This window comes from Malaya genurostris, chromosome 3, assembly GCF_030247185.1.
Source record: "Malaya genurostris strain Urasoe2022 chromosome 3, Malgen_1.1, whole genome shotgun sequence".
NCBI lineage: Eukaryota > Metazoa > Arthropoda > Insecta > Diptera > Culicidae > Malaya > Malaya genurostris.
The window spans coordinates 229,866,702-229,889,563 of NC_080572.1; the positions used below are offsets into that span (position 1 = coordinate 229,866,702).

A 22,862-nucleotide genomic window follows, 5' to 3' on the forward strand; every position below is an offset into this window, starting at 1 on the left:
AAAAAATATGAGCAATGGGCAAGATAAAGTTTTAGTTAGAAAAGTTAGAAATGGTTTTAGACTTTCTCATATAGAAAAACTATTCAATCACTGTGAAAACCCACATTTGAACCGAGGCCCGAATTTTGCTCATGCTAATGTATGCTCAAACAAACTTTGTTGTTCTCATTTAATAGAATTTAAAGACAAGTTTTTTGAATAATCACTAATTGACATTAACGAAAACACTAGTTATATGAGAAAGGAATCAGTTTTTTTTTGTTTTTTTTTAACCAACTCAAAATTTTGAAAATCGATTTTTTCCAATGTCGGATTTGAATAGACGAATTTCGCGTTAAATCGTATTCTAACCAACTTAGTGGACAGCATATAGACTTTAACACAAAAAGCCACTTAGCTCACTTTGTTTTTATACAATTGATCTAAACTGTCTTTTGAAAAGAGCTGAACTTTCTATAACCATTTTATTTGAAAATAATTCCAGCAGAAAAATGACAAATTCTACAAAATATTATTGGGCTCGTGACGTTTACAAAAGCAGTTTTTTTTTTCTAATAAAAATATACTAAACGAATCCTACACTGAAAAAAATCGAACTTAAAATCTTGAAGTCTAATTACAAAAACATTATTCTTTATTTCAGTGAAATTGCCAATATCGAATTTTTATTTATTTTTTGTTAGAAGCATTTTTTTCCTTGATATTTTATTTTTTTGTTAGTTTTTTCATTGGAAAATTTAACTGATTTTGTAGAAATCACTAGTACAACATTTTTTTGTAGCATTTATCATTTTATGACAATAATTGAATAAAAAATAATTTCAAATTTTGGAAAATCAGTTTTAATCCACCTAGTGGTGTATTAAAACCTTTCTCATATCAATCATACTATCATATATAAAACTGTGGTATTCTTCAAAATAATTTTCTTCGATTCCTAAAAGAATAACCGAAATCGGTTTGTTTGACCGTCTACTAATAAAAACTATCAATTGGAGAAGATTTTAGGTCGATTTAGAAAACTTTTAACGGGTTTTCGCCAAATTTTAACACGCTTCACCCTATATTTCCGGATCCTGAAGTCGGATCCGGATGAAATTCAGGAAATACGAATGGGACCATAGCACCTTTCATTTGAACCTAAGAAAATCGGTCGCGCCATCTGTGAGAAAACTTAGACACATATTTTCATTTTTTTGGACATTTTACCCCATAACTCCGGAACCGAAAGTCGGATCTAAATAATATTCATGAATTGGACCACAAATTTTGTTTTATGTCGTTTTTGCTTGAGAAAATAGAAACTGAGCCAAGGAAGTTTTATCAAACTTTTCACGAAACTTTGATTTCGCATTTAGCAACGGCAAACCTGATATAAAAACCAGGTTCGAAACTGACTCGATTTTCAGTTCAACAACGTTAAAACTAGGTTCGAAACTAGCTTCAAATAAACGGTTTGACAGCAGTTAGGGTGAAAACTGGGTTAGGTTTGGCATCAAGCGAAAACGACATAAGATTTTAATCAAAATTTTCTGGACATGTCCCAAAATGTAACTTTGCCTACTTTGTTTTTCCAAAATTGATTTAGACAGTCTTTTGAAAAGGACCACACTTTTTAATTATTTTTTTTTCAAAAGTGTTATATTAATGATTCTCATGAAATCAGTCAAATTTTCAAATAAATATATTGAAAAATTCCTTATTGAGACGGGAAACTAGCAATAGTGAAGTTCTCTCACATATTGAGTTTCATTAGAATATTGGAAGTTTTTGACTTTCAGTTCAATTTAGTTTTAGATAAAAAGACAATGTATGATGTTTTGAAGTATTTTATGATTTTTTCAGTTTTTTATTGAAAAATTTAGCTGATTTTGTAAAAATCTCTAGTATTTTTGTGGAATTTGTCATTTTTCGACAATAACTATTTGAAAAAAATTATTAAAAGGGCTTGGCCCTTTTCAAAAGACAGTATAGATCGATTTTGAAAGTCTACATGTTCAGAAAGTTCCTTTTAGATCTGAGAAGGCGCAGTCAACATTTGTTCAAGTTGGCGCTAAATTCGTAAATAAAATTTCCAGCAGTGAAGAGAAGCCAACTCCTGCTAAAACAGAACGGAATAATCGAGTTGCTTCAGGAAAGGTAACAGACATTTTACCAGGCATTCTGACACATAAATTTCCTGGCTGATGATTTCGGTCTAAATGTAAATGTCATTCATCAAGTTACAGGAACAGTTGGCCTATCACACATGTTTTTTTTTTGTTTCGATTATAGAGGTTTTAACCTTAAGGGCTGAGGACAGTACCGTAAAGTGGTAGGTTTTTTGCTATTTTCCCGTTTCAAATTAAATTTTCTTGGAAACGGTGCAGAATATAGAAAAACACACCTCACAGTGTCTTCGAAATTTAGTTGAGAATATTCTGTGAAATTTTCAGAATGATTTATTGAGTTTAGCGGTCGTGTTGTATTTTTTTCTGACTGAAGAACTTTTGAAAATTGGAACGTTCGGAAATGCATACCTCTACTTGTTCATCGAATATCTCGGCTTTGTAGGCTTGTATCATAAATCTACCGTGACAAAGCCCAGATAATTTAGTTTAGATGCGATTAGTACATAAAAACATATATGTTATCGCGATAAAAATAAAGTCTTGTATTTTTCTGTAAAACAAAGTCAGTTTCAATGCATCCGCCATTTTTTTCGCTTTGGCTTCCTGATAGTATTCTGAAAAAGGAGAGAGAAATAAAATTGGCTCGACAAAGCTGCCAAACACGCAGAAGTTTCATTGTATATAAACACATTTTTTGTTTCGCATTCAATCTTTGTGAAAGTTGAATATTTTTTCAATGTTCATTGGAATCCATGTAATGTTCAACCCATACGATAGATTTACGTGATAAAACTTCTCATCAAAATAATAAAATGTATGCTGGCAATCCGGTACAGATTGCTCATATACGAAAGAGTACAAGAGAAGTACGATGCGCAAAGGGAATTGAAATTCAAATTCAAATTAAAATTGTGTACACTCTCGAACTGCTGAGCAAGTTTTTGAGCTTTTTCGCTATTTGTATAAATATTTGATTTCCTTCCTTGAGAGCAGGAATTGGTTTCTGAGGTTTCTTAAGAACCTTAGAAAGTTTCCAGAAAGGTTTAGAATATGGTTTAATTTGTTCAACTTCTTTAGAGAAATTTTCATTTCGCAAAAGAGTAAATCTATGTTTAATTTCTTTTTGTAAATCCTTAACTATGTTTTTCATAGCAGGATCACGATAACGTTGATATTGTCGTCGACGAACATTCATCAACCGAATGAGCAGTTGAGAATTTAATTTAATTTGAGCTTTGGGAACTGAAAGATTTCTAGCTTCGATAATATAATGATTCAAATTATCAATTTCTGTGTCGATGTCCGCAGAATTTCCTAAAATAGTTTCAAAACCAGATCAATTGTAAAGGGGTTTTTCACGGAAGAGAAACAAGTCGGATTACTGGGATGAAGAACTGTGAAGTAACCAGCTGAGAGTTGATTATGAAGTATTTTACCATTACTGTTATTTTGCCTACAATTCCACTGGACATGTTTAGCATTTAAGTCCCCTATTACGAAAAATTTCGATCGATATCTTATGAGTTTTTGCAAATCGCCTTTAAAGAAATTTAATTGTTCGTCGGTGCATTGGAGAAATATGACGGAGCATTGGAGATATATGCAAATAGGCTCCAGCGATGAAATAAATTCCATGAATGGTTTCAACTTCGATTCCCAAGATTTCAATAACTTTAGTATTGAAAGAAGGTAATATTCGATGTTTAATTTGCCGTTGGACAAAAATGGCAACTCCACCACCCATTCCAGTAATCCTGTCAAATCGATGAACCACATAATGTGGATTACATTTCAATTTGACATTTGGTTTAAGAAAAGTTTCTGTCACAATGGCAATATCAATTTTGTGAACCTTGAGAAAATTATAAAATTCATCTTCAGTCGATTTCAAAGATCGAGCATTCCAATTTAAAATATTCAAATAATTATTTAACATCACTGTTAAATTTTAAATTCATTATAATATTATTTGCAAATTGCCATCCGATTTTAAATGCTTTAAAAAGTGATGAAGTCGAATTCATTCGGATGATCATTTGAAAAAGTTGATCTTGTAGGTAGATCATTTTATTTTCAGTTATATCGCCTAAATCAACTTCATTTATAGAAGCGAATGGCATTGAAGGAATATTTGTAGGCAGACTGCCATTAGAACTGCCATTAGAAAAAGATGATATGGCCGATCTACCTATTAATAAATTGTTTTCGTTAGAAGATGAACTGCAAGGCGGTCCTGTGTTTTGATTATTTACATTAGAAGAATTAAGTGATAGATTTCTACCTGTTATACTAGCATAACTGACATTAGAAGAAGATGATGACGAGGTCGCTCTACCTGTCGATAAATTGTTTTCGTTAGAAGACGAATTGGAAGGCGTACCTGTTTTTTGTTTTAAATTCGAAGAAATAAGTGCCTTAGAAGAATTAGGTGTGGCATTTGTAACGGTTTTTTGATTTTCAGGTATGTTCTGTAAGTTTAAGCAAGTTGATTTGACTTGTTGTCTAAGCGAACGAGCGTTTAAAATTTTTTCCCTGACAGGACATTTCAAATACTTGGATTTATGATTTCCATCGCAATTTGAACATGAAAATTTATCAGTGGTTTCATTCATTGGACAAACGTCTTTCGAATGCGATTTACCACAATTCAAACACCGTATATCCATATGACAATTTTTGGTTCCATGGCTGAAGCCTTGGCAACGATGACATTGCGTTAAGTTTGCAATACGATTATGCCGTTTATAATGTTCCCAATGAATTTTAATGTGGGAAATAAAACGTACTTTTTCTAAAGTTTTCAAATTGTTTACATCACTTCGATTGAAGTGTATTAGATAAAGTTCATGGGAAATTCCAGAGCGTGGTTTAGAAGTACCATTCGCTTTTTACTTGGGAAGGGGCAAAACCAAGCAATTCTTTTAGCTCAATTTTAATTTCATCGTAACTTTGATCATTTGATAAGCCTTTCAAGACAGCCTTGAAGGGTCTGTCTGATTTTATATCATATGAATAAAATTTATGAAGTTTCTCGGACAAATATCGAATAAGACGTTCGTAATCTTCCAATCCATCAACCAAGACTTGACATTCTCCTCTTCGTCCGATTTGACTTTTACTTCCGGGAGAAAAGTAGAAAGCTCAATCCGGAATACTTTGAAGTCGGCAATCATCACCGTCACTGGAGGCATAGACTGTTGTTTCTTCCCAGAACGACAAGCGTCCATTTTGGGAATTTTTGAAGAATTTTCTTCTATGTCGCTACAATCGGATTCAGGAAGAATCTCGTAAATATTGTTAGACGGCATAGGATCAACGGAAGGGAAATCTGTCCGTTGTCTTTTATTTTTACATTCAGATTCTTCAAGATCGTGAATGTTATTAGAAAAATGTTGAATAACGGATTGTGATTTATTGAATTATTTTTAGCCTTAGGCTTGTTGCCTTTCCGGTTGGCATTTTTGAAATGAATGAAATTTTAGAATCAATTAACTAGGCTATATTAGTCTTCGATTAGACTCCTAGTTTGGAAAAGTCTGATAAAGACTGATTTTGTGGTAGTCTTTATAAAGACTGATTAGTTCGAAGAATAGTTCTTTGGATAGCTAGCCTTGAAAAAGGCTGATTAATTTCTTAGTCACTCTAATATCACTCTTTGTATCACTTAGTCACTCTAATATCACTCTTTGTATAGCCTTGAGAAAGGCTGACTAATTTTTAGTCTTTAAAAAGACTGTTAGTGATTCAGGTAGCCTTGAAAAAGACTGAAGCCTTGAATCAATGAAGCTCTAGGTAGCCAGAAAAAAATTCCAGGAGCCAAGAGCTATACGCGTGCGGTGCGAACGACTGTTCAACACAATCCATATTATTTTGACAGTTTAGTTCGTTTTTTAGCGTGATGAGTTTGTGTACATTATACTCCCAACTTGCAAACTCTGTAATTTGGCAATCTGTTTTATTCTTAGTTATCAAGCGATGTAGTTGATTGTTGAATGACCAAACTTAGACAGGGGAAAATCAACTTTTAGCTGGAAAATAGTTAACAAAAATGTGATCAAGCTTTTGCAACAACAGTTCAGGAAAGTTTTATTTAGGGATGTGACTCAGCATTATTCACATCAGTTCGTTATTTATAACAATCATTCCGTACCCAGAATCCATCTAAAAAAATGTTTATTTTCTCGTGAAGCAATTTGTTAAAGTAACTCAATTCGTTCGTCAGTGGTATACATAATGGATTACTGCATCCTGTAGCGATGTGTAAATGTTCAAATGGAAACAACAGTCACATTGCACAGGCATAGGATTTCAGTTCTTAATACTCACCATTTTCAGCATCCTCGTCTGAATCCAGGCAAATTATATCACTATCCATGATGAGCCAGCAGCTCTGTTCCCTCAGCACTAGTCTCTACTTCGAAGATGCGATCAAACCCATATGACTGTTTGCAAAGCTCACAGACAAAAGGATGAACAATCCAACACTTTTTGCTCTTTTCCAATCGTCCGTGACAAGGCAAACATTACTTCTAACACCTTTGGTTACACTATACTGACTCTGGTAACAGGATACCGTTAATTGGGTTAGATATAAAGGAAATGCACCTTTTCATACACCAGCGGCGGCGTACAATTTCTGTGACCTAGGATGAAACTCGCTCAGCAAAACCTCACTTACGTTCAGTGACACCTCCTCGGGAAGCGAGGATGTGACTCCCATTACGACGCTAGCAACAACTAGTCCACTACAACACAGAATCAATAGTACTATGAATAATTGAGCGCGGTATGAGAATCCATAGTTAAAAGCCACAATCAGTCTAGCCACTAGTTGAAGCATCAGGTACCTAGAAACTCTCTCTTCCGCTGTCTGTCGTCTGTTCGCATGGCACCCACATCACCGAGAATGTTCAGCTCATGTGATGAAATGTGCAAACAAACGCTTCGAATAAATTATAGCAAAAGAATGGTAACGTACAAAATGAAAAATTAGATTGCTTCTCAAACATTAAAGTTCCATTGAGTTATTATGTGGATATTTTTCTTTTAAAGAAGAAGTTCTAGTCTTGTCAGTTGATTTCAAGTTTTCCATTGCAGCAATTTCAGAAATGGGTAGCAAGTCATTAGACTACGTTTGCAGTATGGCAAATCGATTGTTTTACACAGAAAACGAAACCAATACGACTCAAGACTGCTTTAAAAAACGGGTGGATGTATTTTTGCATACAGTTTCTGCTAATCGTTGTAACTTGGAAACTGTAAACTGTATGAAAATTAGGTCTAAAAAATATACTCCTAAATAAAGTTGCAACCTTTTTCAAGAATTGCAAAATCATTTTTGAATTCATCATTAAAGACACAAAATCATGATAATAAAAAGTTCATTTCACTCATAAGTGCAGAGCAGTTCAAATTGAACTTCTTAGTGCAAATTTACACAGTTCAACGTAAAGTTAATGCGATTAGCGAAACACTTTTTAATTGACACCGAAACGTGAAGAAAAGTAAAAACGGTTATGTGCCCTAAGCACAAACTTAGGTTAACCCCTAAATGACCATACCTGAATCAGCCAGTATTAGCCGAAAATAACGTTTTTCGTTTGGCACGTCAGCAAAGACATGGCACTTCGGTGCCAATTGAAAAGTGTTTTGCAAATAGCATTAACTTCAGTTGGTGTTGAACAGTCTTTCGCACCGCTTGCGAATAGCTCTTGGCTCCTGGAAATTTTTTCTGGCTACCTACAGTGTCATTGATTCAAGGCTTTAGTCTTTTTCAAGGCTACCTAAACCACTAACAGTCTTTTTGAATACTAACAATTAGTCAGCCTTTCTAATGTAATCAGTCTTTTTCAAGACTAAGAAATTAATCAGCCTTTTTTGGGCGAGCCATTCAAAGAATTATTCTTTGAACTAATCAGTCTTTATTAAGACTACCACAAAATCAGTCTTTATCAAGACTTATCCTAACTAGGAGTCTAGTCGAAGACTAATTTGACCTAGTTAATTTATATTTTTCAAAAATACCTGCGTTCAACTGGAAAGGCAACAAGCCTAAGTCTAATATTAATTCAATACGGAATAAATCACAATCCGTTATTCAACATTTTTCTAATAACATTCACGATCTTATATAATCTGAATGTAAAAATAAAAGACAACGGACGGACTTCCCTTCCGTTGATTCTTTGCCGTCTAACAATATTTACGAGATTCTTCTTGAATCCGATTGAAGCGACATAGAAGAAAATTCTTCTAAAATTCCCAAAATGGACGCTTGTCGTTCTGGAAGTAACAACAATCTACGCCTCCAGTGAAGGTGATGATTTCCGACTTCAAAACATTCCGTACTGAGCTTTCTACTTTTCTCCCGGAAGTAAAAGTCTCATTTCAAATCGGACGAAGAGGAGAATGTCGAGTCTTGGTTTATGGATTGGAAGATCCGTCTTATCCGGTATTTGTCCGAGAAACTCCATAATTTTATTCATATGATATAAAATCAGACAGACCCTTCAAGGCTGTCTTAAAAGGCTTATCAAATGATCAAAGTACTGATGAAATTAAAAATGAACTAAAAGAATTGCTTTGTTTTGCCCCTTCCCAAGTAATACTTATGAAAAAAAGAGCGAATGGTACTTCTAAACCACGCTCTGCAATTTCCCATCAACTTTACCTAATACACTTCAATCGAAGTGATGTAAACATTTTGAAAACTTTAGAAAAAGTACGTTTCATTTTCCCCATTAAAATTCTTTGGGAACATTCTAAACGTCATAATGGTATTGCAAACTTAACGCAATGTCGTCGTTGTCAAGGCTTCGGCCATGCACTGTCATTTGTTTATTTGTTTATTTGGAACAGTAAAAAGCCCGGTGGATTTAGTTTCTGTCAAACTTGCTCTCCAACAGGCATAAAACCTCCTCATCTACTGCACCAACATATTACAATCATCCAAATGATACATTTCACTTAAACATAGTATTTCTAAGCTAACTAAAACTAAAATTAATTAGGTAGTAACCCTAGGAACAATTTCTTGACAACGTTTCGTGATAGATTAAAGTCGAATGAATTGGACCAGTGGTTGAATGTTCGCCACATGCTGGCAAAAGGCTCATTATACCCATATACGGTGTACGGTGTTTGAATTGTGGTAAATCGCATTCGAAAGACGTCTGTCCAATGAATGGAACCACGGATAAATTTCCATGTTCTAATTGTGATGGAAATCATAAATCAAATTATTCGAAACGTCCTGTTAGGGAAAAAAATTTAAACGCTCGTTCGCTTAGTCAACAAGTCAAATCAACGACCTTAAATTTACAGAACATACCTGAAAGTAAAAAAAAAACGATACAATTGCCACGCCTAATTCTTCTAAGGCACTTATTTCTTCGTATGTAAAACAAAAAACAGGTACGCCTTCCAATTCGTCTTCTAACGAAAACAATTATTGACAGGTAAATCGACCTCGTCATCATCTTCTTCTAATGACAGTTATGCTTTTAAAACAGGTAGACAACTACCACTTAATTCCTGTAATGTAAACAAACAAAAAACAGGAACGCCTTCCAGTTCGTCTTTTAACGAAAACAATTTATTAATGGGTAGATCGGCCACGTCATCTTCTTCTAATGGCAGTTACACTAGCATAACAGGGAGACATCTACCTACCAATATTCCTTCAATGCCATTCGCTTCTTTGAACGAAGTCCATTTAGGCTATATAACGGAAAATAAAATGATCTACATACAAGATCAACTTTTTGAAATGATCATCCGAATGAATTCGACTTCATCACTTTTTGGAGTGTTTGAAGTTGGATGTAAATTGGCAATAATTTTATAATTAATTTAAAATTTCACAGTGATGTTAAATAATTATTTGAATTTTTTAAATTGGAATGTTCGATCTTTAAAATCGAGTGAAGAATAATTTTAAAATTTTGTCAAAGTTCACAAAATTCATATTGCCATTGTGACAGAAACATTTCTTAAACCAAATGTCGAATTGAAAAGCAATCCACATTATGTGGTTCATCGATTTGACAGGTTTACTGGGATGGGTGGTGAAGTTGTCATTTCTCGGTTAATTTTTCAAAAGGGCGTATAAGCAAGTGACAATTTCTCTTTGTTTACTTTCTCTTCTATTAATTACCTCTCTCAAAGAGCCTCTTCTTAAACCACCTAGTGGTGTGATGATGCCTTTCTCTTGTCATTCAAATAGTCTCATTACACGAACACTTTTTTGCGTTACCTGTTTTTACGTACCAAATCCCAAATAACGTTTTTAAGGAACCTACTTTTCAGCTAATTTATAATCCATGGAAACTGCTACAATTAGCGTATTTTTGGAACGGGTTTGATGAGTACATTCCGGAGAACGATGTTTAAGGTATTTTGGAAATCCAAGATGGCGACTTCCGGTTCATTGATATTCCTTAGGAACCCTTACAATATGAGTATTTTCGGAACGGATCTGATGAGTAGATGTCAAAAAACGATGTTTGAGGTGGTTTTATAATCCAAGATGACGACTTCCAGTTTATTGATATTCTTTAAGAACCCTTACAATATGAGCATTTCCGGATCTGATTTGATAATTAGATGCCGGAAAATGATGTTTAGGCGCGTTTCAAAAATCAATATGGTGAGTTTAGGTATATGGATAAGAGTTGCACTGAGTCGTGATCATCATTCACACGCCTAAGCATATGAAATAGTTCCGTCATGAAAAAAAATGATCGTCATTCAAAGTTGATCGAATTGATGCCATGGGTAGCGTACGGCGAACACAAACAATAGTGACGCGAGAGTGGCAACACGCAGAGAGTAAAAAGATTTGAATGAGAGAAGAGATCGGTTATTCTCTGTTTGGTTTTGAAATGGTCAGTTTATAATTTTTACAGTTGTTTGAAATATAAATTGAAAATGGAATGTTTGGTATCATTGGATTGCTCGTAAAGACTCCCATCCTCAACTTTTTGCCATAGTAATGGTGGTATTAGCTACTCCAGCAAATCGAATATCAGTGTAACGTGCGTTCCAGTTCAATGCTGGTGTGATTTTATTAGAATTGAGAACAGGGATCTCTGAAAAAGTTTCGGATGATGTTTTACTCGCTAAACTAAATCAAAAGTTGTTTCAAATACACTTCCCACACTCTATGATTGGTAAAATTTCAACAATCAGTGATTTTTACTACGTTTTGATCACATTAATTTTTATGTAGAACTGCTTACTATGATTGAAAATGATTTCGCAATATGAACAATCTTGTGAAGACAGGTGGGATTATTATTCTACAAACGTTATAAAACTACCAATTAATATAACTAATCGTTGTAATAAAGCCTACTTTGATGTTCCTAATCATTTTTTGACATCACCTAACGTACAAGATGATGCAAGTCTGGTGTTCATTTTGTTTTGTTAGTAAATCTTCGGTAATGTAAAAAAATCCAAAAATTTGATATTATGTTTCTATACGCTGGTATGAGACTTGGTTTGCTTCAATTTCCATATTGATTCATTGGATTGCGATTGCGAGAAAACGTTGTTTTTAACGAATTTTCCTTGCAATTGACGATCACGACGGAAATTTTAGAAATTGACCGTTACTCTGAGATTTCAATCATGTTGAGTGAGCATCAGACTGAACTGACGGAATATATCTCTCAGTGAAACTCATACATTATTAATGACAGTATGTGCAGGTTTTCAGTGAGAGAGCTTGCAAGAGAAACGATTCTTATTGGGACGCTTGTGTCCGCCAGTGAATATTCTTTGTTGACGGATACTGAATGCAACACTAGTTATAATGGCATTGTATGATTTCAATATTATATTGAACAACTGAAATTCTTTATCTAATATTTAAAAGCGACATCAAACATATATCTTTTGCTTAAAGTCAATGTGTGTCACGCGTTTCTATTTTCAGTGTTATACAAACCACAGTTTTTTAGTGTACGCGATAAAATCTAAAAATTTATAATAACTCTCATCACGACAAATTTGTTATTGCTTCCAGATTATCAGCATCTATCCATCAAATCCTATCCAAAAATACCTAATTTGTAGAGGTTCTTAAGGAATATCAATAAACCGGAAATCGCCATCTTGGAATTTGGAACGACCCCAAACATCATTTTCTTGCGCCCACTTATCACATCCGTTCCGAAAATAACCATATGATTGGAGGTTTCCGCATTCATAACACAGAACTTGTTTTACGAACCAAACCCCAACTAACGTAAACATTTTTACGAACTGCCTCCATTTACGAACCCCCGTTTAGTTCCTAAATGGAGGTTTCGGTGTAATACAAATATCTCGTTCAGATCATTTTTGTCATGAATTTGGGCTTATTTACAACAAAAATTATTTTGGTATGTTCAGAAAAGCGAGCTTCAGCGCTTAAGGTCGCAATACCAAAAGCATCAGCAACTGTACATTTGAACTTGATCATTGGTCACTTTCTGAAAAAAAAAATGTGCGAATACAAAAAAAACGCGACTTGGCGGATTCGTTACTTATAACCAGTGGCGTACCGAGAAAATTTGTCGCCCGGGGCAAAATAAAGCTAAAGTCCAAGATGATTTGGGCGAGCAAAAAAAAACGGTCCCTAGGATTAGTTTGCCGCCCCCCTAAATACGTTACGCCCGGGGTGAGTGCAAAAGTGTATTTCTGAAACCAAAAGTGGTAGCCTTTTGATCTTCTAACCAAATTCACATATCAAAATTAGCTTTCAAACGAGCCTATGCTTGTGAAAATCGGTTCAACCATCTCGGGAAAACTAAACGGAGAACAGAAAACCGTTTTGTCGGTTACGTCACTTATGTCTCCCGAACAATAAATGACAGCCATTTGATCTTTAAACTTGATCCACAATCCAAAAGTAGCTTTCAAACGAGCCAAAGCTTGTAGAAATTGTTCCCGCCATCTCTAGAAAAAACCGAACGGAGAGAAAAAAAAACTCATTTTGGCGGATACGTTACTTATGTCATTACATCTTCGGAACCGGATGTGATAGTTAATTGATCTTGGAACTCGATTCACAATCCAAAAGAGTCTAAGTTCGTTACAATCAGACTAGGAATCAGTGAGAGAATTGAGCGGAGAGCAAAAATGGGTTTTGTCGGTTATGTTACTTATACCATTATATTTCCGGAACCGAAAATGACAGCTAATTGATCTTATGACTAGATTAACGATCCAAACGTTGCTTTCAAACAAATCTAAGCTAGTTTCAATCAGTTTAGCCATTCCATTTCTCCTTTAATAAGTTTTTTTTCTAGGAAAATAAGCTTCTTATTAAAATAAATTCGAAAACATACGAAATTGACAGGAAAGTTTTTTGAATAGCAAAATTTGATTAGCAACTTTTTAGATTTTGTGTGCTTTCATAAAATTGGGTCGAGAATTATAAAACAAACATATAAACAATTTTTGAACAAAATCATCTACCTATTTTCTAGATTATATCTTTTCTGTCCGCTATATTTCAATCTTTAAATTTTAGGTGTTTATTTGCAAAACAAAATAAAAATGCAAAAGTAGCTTCAAACATTGCCGACGACACTTAATCAATCGGTTCAACCGTTTTTCGAGATATATGTTCAAGAACAATTTCAAGGTATTTTTTCTTATGCCCTTCCTAAAAGAAAGACTCCAAATGGTGGAGTAATGATAAAAACTGTCAATTTTGGTCACGAAGAAAGCGTATGCAAATTTTCAGAAAAACATGAGAATACTAGAATTAAATTTAAAAAAATACGTGATTTCCTATGGAACCGCTCAGTAGACATAATCACGTTTTGCCTGTCGCTTAATAATCGGGTTTAAACAGAAGTGTATGAAAGCAAAGTGTATATAAATAATTCGGATCTATTGTGCTGAAAACAACTATAGGCAACTATGGCGATGCATTGAAAACACGAATGTCACAAAACAATATAATCAATGAAACGTTTTCAAGCGAAATTTTTATGGTGCCAATTGCGTACTGTGTGGAAGTATGGAAAAGCCCCGTTAATCTTCACTAAGACGGCTAGCTGGCGTGAATCAATTGCTGAATGCGCATTGGACATACATATTGCAATGAACATGAGAGAAAACATACAGGTTATGTACATGGAATTATATTATTACTCTGAATCGTATTCGTTCTGTTAATTGGCTACTGTTGCAGAATGCGTATATAAAGAATATTTATTACAAGCCTTGTGAGACATTTGTTTTTCACGAGCCATAATAATTGCTGCAGAAATACGAAGTAGTCTTTTTTGTACTTGTCTTTCCAGCCGGGCTAAGACCATAGTGAGTCTGCCTTGCCACCAGAGAAACATTGTTGTAAGTCAGTGAAACCCAGAAGGGGAAGGAAATACCCTCCCGTAGGCCCTATATCAACTTCAGACATATTCTTTGGATACTAGGATTTTTTACAAAGATGGTATGAGACGAATGGAGCAATTTTAATTTATTTATTGTCATTGACAAGATATTTGTAAGCACAGATCTTAAAATACATTGACTAGACCAATGTTGCTGACTTGTATTGAGGTTCGATCTAAAAACTCGCTATTCGCTCTTGAGAAGTTCTTCCTTATTAGACATGAACGAGTAAGACAGTAACTTTCCCTCCCTTTGCGCAAATTTTGCTGCACAAATTATGTCTTTCTGATAAGTCATGATTTGAATAACCAGAGTTCAAGAAAGATATACAATATACATAAGGAAAAAACACCTTGTGGCGTAATGATGCCTTTCTCATATCTCTCGTATCCTCATATATAAATGTGTAGATTTTCGCAAAATAGTTCATCAACTAGTATAACCTACAGAGTGAAACAGTTTTCAGATCTGTAAGACCATCTCTCAGTAAACGAAGTGAGTTCCACTATTGCAGGTATTGCCGAAACCGGAATCCGGGAGCGGGTATAATCGAAGTCGTTTCGACAGAAATTACTGGGATCCATTTTTGAGTCTATAGTCACAATATTAGGTCGTTAATTGAAAACCGCATTTAATTTGTTTGGCCGTTTACTGACAATGACTAACTCTTGGAATAGTTTTGAGGCAAGCTTAGAAATTCTTTCACGTGTTTTACTCACCGCTTTTAGAGACGGTATAAATATTTTAACAATCTTCACCCTGTAATTCCGCAATATGGGACCATAAAACCTTTTATTCAACCTAAGTTTGTAAAAATCGGTCAGTCCATCGCTGAGAAAAGATAGTGAGATTCATTTAATTGAAATTGAAATCTAGAAGTTTTTTATGGGACCATGAGACCTGTAATTTGAAGCTAAGTTTGCTAAAATCGGTCACGCCATCTCTGAGAAAATTGAGGAAGTAATTTGAAATAGGAATTTTTACACTAATCACCCTGTAATTCTAGTCGGTTCAGCCGTCACTGAGAAAAGTAAGTGCACTTATTTGATTTTGATATTTTGATGCAAAAATTCTGTCGAACGTAGAGTAGAAAATTGACATCACTGAGCCCAAATAATTGTTTTTGAAGTCGATGGAAGTGACGAAAGAGAAGTGAAGTAGATGTATACCCGATATAGATATAGATTATCTTTAGCTATACTCAACCAATTAGAATTCATTCACTGAAGACTAAGTGGAATTTGAAAAGTGATGTTGAAGATCCGTTGATCAACTTCGATTCAATTCACATAACATACGCAAAAAAGACTTGAATTTACTGAAAACAGTACTCCAAATCTATAATCTATAAAAAGAAAATCACTTCATTTTTCAGAGCTCACAATCCGATTTTCACAAACCAAACGTAAATTGTACCAAATTATTGGTCTAACTTTCGAGTTCAGAGATAGAGGTCAAAAACTCAAAAACGGAACTAGCTCTCTTTTCTCGGAGATGGCGGGACCGATTGGGTACTGTTGAACGTAGCAGCTGCGCGTATCGGTGGCAATGACTGTCTTATGCTTGGCGACAGTTTAAAAAAATGTCAAATTTTCGCATCCTTGTGTTGAACAGCATTATCAGTGGTGAGACAAGGCCGTTCAAGACCTTTTTCAGTACTATTGAAGGAATTCTATCAGGTCCGTAGAGTTTTTGCCTTTCTCATATAGAGAGGTTATGCAATCACTTGAAAAATCGACTAGTAAACATTAGTCATATACCATTCGACTCAGCTCATCGAGCGGAGCAATCTCTCTCTCTCTCTCTCTCTCTCTCTCTGTGTGTGTGTGTGTATGTGTCAAATAATCTCCCTAGGTTTTCTCGGAGATGGCTGAACCGTTTTTGACAAATTTAGATTCAATGAAAGGTCTCATGGTCCCATACGGAATTTCTGAATTTCATCCGGATCCGACTCCCAGCTCCGGAGTTATAGGGTGAAGTGTGTTCAATATTGTACACCGTCACTTAAACCGGCGAAACAAAAAACGTAAAAAAATTCATAAACTTGTCTCAAAACTACAGAAATCGGTTGTCATTATCAGTAGGCAACTAAACAAACCGATTCCGGCTATCCTGGTTCCCGGTATCTGGTTCCGGAAGCACCAGAAATAGTAGTAATATATACCAAAATGGATCTCAGCGATGGTTTGACCGATTTCCACAAACTTAGAATCAAATGAAAGGTCTTCTGGTCCCATACGGAATTTCTGAATTTCATCTGGATCCGACTTCCGGTTCAGAGGTAATAGGGTTAAGTGTGTTAAATATTGTACACCGTCACTTGAAGTGGCGAAACAAAAACCCTAAAAAATGTGGTAAACTAGACTCAAAACCCTTATTCCCAATCTCAGGGTCAAATGAAAGGTCTTACGGTCCTACCAAAAATTACTGCATATTTTCGGATACAACAAACATTTAAATCGTCATTAAGAGTGCGATGGCAAAATTGTATAAAATCTTCAAAATTTGAATACGTACGTACGAACCGACCTCGATTATACCGGTTCTCGGGTTCCGGTGCCGGAAGTGCATATAATAGTAAACCCACTTCGTTTTCTTAATTATGACCTTTGCGAGCAAAGCACTGTTTCATTATGTATGTTATACTAGTAAATGCACAAACAACTCCTTGGTTTCTTTCAAAAATCGAAGAGAAAAATTTTGAATAGAATACCACAATATTATACATGAGAAAGGCATCATTACACCACTAGGTGGATTCAAACAGGTTTTAATTTAAAACATGTCTTATTAATCACAGTCGGTGTAATAGTAGGAAAGGGTCCAACAGGAGAACGAACTGTTCGATAAAACCCAGAACTCAAGTTCAATCGAGTAAAATATGTATGCGACGACACGACCAGCCACTCCGAAGGAAAATCAGCATTAATATTGTCCGTTAACGATTTACCGCCAGTTACCAAAAATATGGAGACCCCTTGTTAATGATAAAAATAATCTTCTCGAGCAACACTGTTTAAGTAGCTACGAACTAGTTACCAAGGAGCCCCAACATAAATAAACAAACATTTTGAGGAAGCAGTGGAATCCTCGTTCCATTAGTGTTAAATTTTATGCAAACGACGGATTTTTTTGATAACGAAGCAGAACTGCATTGGATTGAACTCGATTGAAATGAAACAACCTTCGAACATCATAAATATGCATTTATTTCTAATATAACAAAAGTAATCAGATAGAGATATACATAATTGTTCGTGTGATGTTTAGATTCATGGCCAATGCTCACCCAACTTTCTGCGCCCAATATTGTTTGCCACTCTTCCGTAGTTTTATCTATATCGAAGTAACCCTGCACACAAGACTTTTTCTGTAGATTCCTCTATCGAAGATAATTCACTAGTTCACTAACCAAAAACAAAAATTTCCTCCGATAACGGAAAACTGACTAAGATGCAGTATTTCTCGCTCTCGTTGATGTATTGAAACAATTACCATAAGAGTAGTCTCGCTGGCGGTATTCCGAATACAATTCAATTCATCGTAGCGGGAGGACTCATTCAGCGATCCGTTCCAATTGAAATGGATGATAGACACTTCCTATGGTCAATGAACCAGACCGGTCGTTTTATCGTTTCCCGACGAATTAACTACTTCCAGCTATTCATCAATACACTTGAACTGTTAGCCCAGTACAAGAAACCCCATCTTCTGGGTTGTTGATTTTTGGCGTGAGGTACCGGTGTTAGAATCGCCTCGTGTCGGCTGAGTGCGTAGTATTTCACCATGTCGGTCACCACTCGAGGGTTACTGGAGAAATCTTTCCAAACAGAGAAATCATTTTGTCGAACATTATGTGGGAACCGCAGCGCACTCCGCTGTCGCCTGGCCACGCTCAGCTCGTTGTAGGTCATATCCATGTCTTTCTCATCGGTTTGCGCCGAGCTGTCATAACACAACTGTTCCAACTCAGCAGTGGGTTATGCGTCATAATGTCCACTACGGTCGAAATGTTAGACCTGGCCGCAACGAATTTCAGTTATTGTAAAAGAAAAATTGAGATAAAAGACTTCAATAACTGATATAGTAACAATCTAAAACAACTGATTTCATTCGCATTTCAACTCCTGGCTGTATCCCTCTCAGTTTTTACTTATCGTGAGAAGAGGATCTTCTACTCGTTACAGTCGGTAAATCCATTAAAATTTTCCGTAATTAAATAACCGATCCGCAGTTTATTTTGTTTATCATCTAACCTTCATCATGCAGTAACCAAAGCCATGGTAACTGTTATTCAAAATCAATAATATATTAACTTGTGCTGCCAGTTTAAATATTTTTACTAGCGTTTTCGATTTGACTTTACCAGTTACTGGGGGGTAGTTAAATTTGCGATACAGTTTTTATAGACGAGTGGCAGGTCGTGTCGTCGATGTATGTATTTATGTATGTTAAGGAGTGTATCGATGAGTAGTTAGCAACATTCAAACATTATTACTCTGAAATGGCTTAATTTTTTGCAGCGTGTTTTGCGGTGACATGTTTGTTTACATGTCAATAACAGCTGCGCAATCGATTGGTTTCGGTACGGTTTATCGTTTCAATGATGAGTCGAATTGATCCGGAAACGCGAAAGAAAATTCTGTACATTTGGTGCTCAGAAAGTGGTGTCACGTACAACGAAACTGCAAAACGGGTGCACCACACCAGTGTCAAAAATATTATCGAGAAGTTCGGTAAGACCCTTTCCACGAAGGATTTGCCCCGATCCGGTAGGAAAACGGGTCCCAGCCAGTCCGGCCGGGATTTAAAAGTGATTGAGTACATCAGGAAAAACCCATCGGCGTCGACGCGAGATTTGGCCAAGCAGTTCAACACCAGCATCGGGATGATTCAACGGATCAAAGTTCGGAACTCCCTGAAAACGTACAAGAATCAGAAGGTGCCGAAAAAGTCTCTGGTACAGCAAGTTCAGGCCAAAACAAGAGCGCGAAAACTGTATAACCGGATTCTACAGAATAAAGACGGATGCATCCTGATCGACGACGAAACTACGCCAAGGAAGACTCTCGAGCGCTGCCCGGACCGCAATATTATACGAAATCGGTGTACCAGGACCTGGACCACGCTGACACCACGGTGGCGATGGAAAAGTTTGGGCAGAAGGTGTTGGTTTGGCAAGCAATTTGTGCCTGTGGTTTGCGGTCGTCGATTTTATTCACGAAGGGCACAATTAAGGCCAAGGTGTAATTGAAGGAAGAATGTTTGAAGAAGAGAATGCTGCCACTATACAGAAAACATAAGGCTCCTCCTCTCTTTTGGTCGGATTTGGCTTCAGCCCAACACGCTGGGGGGAAAGATATTGGGCAATTGTCAAGCGGCACTTTCGGAAGGAAGGTACAGTGTCCCAAAACATGCAAGAGTTCAAAAAAACTGGACATCTGCCACCAGAAAAGTCACAAAAGTAGCTGTGCAGAATTTAATGAAGAATGTCAAGTCCAAAGTGCGAGCGTTTCACAGAAACTAGGATTTTCTTCAATCTAATCAGTGAAATGCATAAAACTGTAATTTTTCTACAATACATCGAAAACTGATGTCAAAATATGTTTTTTTTTCGCTTTTTAATTCAATAATCAATGTTGCTAACTACTTTTCGATACACTCCTTATGTATGTATGTTTGAAGCCACCATCAGTTCAAGGCATTACCAATGTACGCGGGTTTACTTACAGTAGATCCGAATTTGATTATCAGATAGCTTTCATATTATTGCTGTTAAGAAGGCCATAGTGGGTTTTGAGGACCCAGCGCTTTCCAGCAAGAACATCCGGCCATATAATCAAGTTCAATCGAGTAAAATATTGATATAAACTGTAACAGAAATTACATTGAATATTTATCACCTTTGCTTCAGTTCTGGCAATATTGGACGAGAGGCATTTCAAGTTCACAACAGGGATCCACAAAAATAAAAAGTCATTCTTCTAGTAAAAGGAAGCAAGTTGTCTAGTCCTGTTCTACGTCGTTCTACGTCAACATGCTTTCCCGTTTACTTGATAGAGATTTTGATGTTTGAACGAACAGCACGTTCTTGTGTTGGATGCTCATGACCAACATTAATATGCAGATGTAACCGAGCTTCCATCCGAAAAGATGCGCATTTACAAAATATGTTCATCAAGTTTCCACTTAATCATTAGTATCCATAATAATGTATAATATTGATAAAAAAAAAAGCGTGGTGTCACATTCCGATGCGGACCATGACTTTCTGTTTCGACAGAACTCGGAGCCGTTTCAAGAGTGTTCAAGATAATTGCATTGCATTACGATCCTACTGACACTGTGATGTTGCCAGCAGAGTTCAGTTTTTCGGGTACACAGTTTTTCGGGTACACAAATAAATATGACTCAATGATTGCATAACTTCACTGGAACGAATTCCAGTCCTCATAACCGTTTCGATCATCTACTCTGAGACACAAGGGAAAAAACTTCATGAGTCGTCATCATGTCATGTTAAATAGACTTTTCCTTGTTTTCATACTTTCCTGTAAACGATGGAAATGGGGTGAATTCCATAGAATCATTTTTTTCAGATTTCTGGAATGTCAGTCCAAGAAGTATAATTTGCTCAATTTTTCAAGATACAAGTATATGGCATAGATTGTTGTTTACAAGTCGTTTATTGACCTCATTCCATCAACATCAATTATAAAATATTTTTGATGTAACAAAAAAAAAAACAATTGACCGCAATATAAAACGAAACGAACCATAATGCGCCTCCATTGTTTTTCTCCGTTGAATGGAACCACCTGATTTACTTCTATAAATTTACAGTGGCGACTTTCTATGGAATCAACAAACGCGATGATGTCATGTAAGTAAACACCAATACAAAAAAACGCTCTGTTTACTTGCACACAAAATTTCACAGCACAAGCTCGAAAAAATTGCAATACATCACTTCGCATTACTGAAACATTCGCATTCGAATGCAATTGAAATGAAATTACTTTCACTTTTTATTCAGTCGCTTGATTTTCTGCAGTTAGCGAGTGCAGTTAGCAAATAAACATTTTTTTTTTTTGGTAGAATCAAACCATACGGAATAATCCTTCACCAGCGAACCGAGCATGACATTCCGTATTTACTATGCTGTATGCAAACAACCATCCCGACTGACTGTGACTAACTACGGCCTAAATCCTGGCGCAACCAACGTCGTCCTGCACATATATCTCGTTTTAACTGCACTTTGTATACACACATATTCCTCTGTTTTTTTTTTTTGTTAGATAAAACTAAATCAGTGCGGAAAATCGTATCGTCAGTTCTCTCAACCGAAATCTTTCGCGGGTACATTTATCCAGAACCATCCGGCGACTAACAGGTACACGTGACCTTCAAAGTTTTTCTTTGTGATAACAATTTTTGTAAACTGCTGCATTCACGGGGAAGCAACACTTTTTGCCTATCTTGGTCTGGCAGGTTTGAGGCAATCACTCCACGCGCGACTATCGGGTAGAAAGTTCACCCATATTCGGCACTGTTTTGCACAGCACACGGCACACATACACCCACAGAGACATCAACATGATGCACTGATACAACTAACCATAGGCTCTGTGTGTCACATTGTCACCGAATCCATAGAATCACATGTGGAACCCTTTGGTTCGGAACTAAAAAACAGCACAGCAAAAATTGCTGACAGCTCAGCAAACTCTACCAGAGCCTCGGCGCGGGACGTTTTTACTGCACTGCACCTCGAATTGCACTGCATTACATGAGCTACAACAGAGTAGTCGAGCGAGAGTCAGCTTACTGCACACATTTATATATGGCAGGAGCTACTGGTTGCAAGTGCAGGATATCTACCATCTCACCCGATGATGGTTCGTGCTCATCCTACGGCCATGCCCAAACCCATACTCGGTACGGAGGGCTCGCTGCATTGCATCGTCGTCGTCGTCGTCCTCGGCGGCGGCGGCGTCGTCGTCGTCGTCGGTATCGTTGTCGCCGTTATCGTCGTTGTAGCCGTCGTCGGTGGTTGTTATTGTTGATCCCTCAGGACCATCAGATTTGGTGCACCCGAAAGGATTTCGTCGTCCCATCAGCAAACCCCGAAACTATGGTGATGGCAATTGACGACTGGTCTGCGGAGAACGGAATATCAGGTTGACGAAGTAAACATGAAAACAAAACGCAGCGGAGCCGGTATGCCAACAATGAATTGCATTCTCGGTAAGAGGGCTAGAGGAAGCGATGGTGGAACGCTTGTGCATCATCGATGCATGGGATGTGAACAGTGGGCTGCTCCATTATTGTAACAAGCTTTGAAGGAAGCTGGAG

General features: G+C 36.4%; 1 protein-coding gene across 8 annotated transcripts in view; it reads right to left on the bottom strand.

The window, feature by feature from the left end:
- Nucleotides 1-22,351, bottom strand: part of LOC131436269 (uncharacterized) — a 37,379-nt gene extending 15,028 nt beyond the window's left edge. The window contains exons 1-3 of one of the 8 annotated variants that reach the window (XM_058604897.1): nucleotides 22,126-22,348; nucleotides 6,790-6,856; nucleotides 6,438-6,669 (exon numbers count right to left, since the gene is read on the bottom strand). In XM_058604897.1, the coding sequence (XP_058460880.1) occupies nucleotides 6,438-6,486 (49 nt within the window). In that variant the 5' untranslated portion in view covers nucleotides 6,487-6,669; nucleotides 6,790-6,856; nucleotides 22,126-22,348. The other 7 variants (XM_058604898.1, XM_058604899.1, XM_058604893.1 and 4 more) reach the window with 7 other exon arrangements.
- Nucleotides 22,352-22,862: the final 511 nt, after the last annotated feature.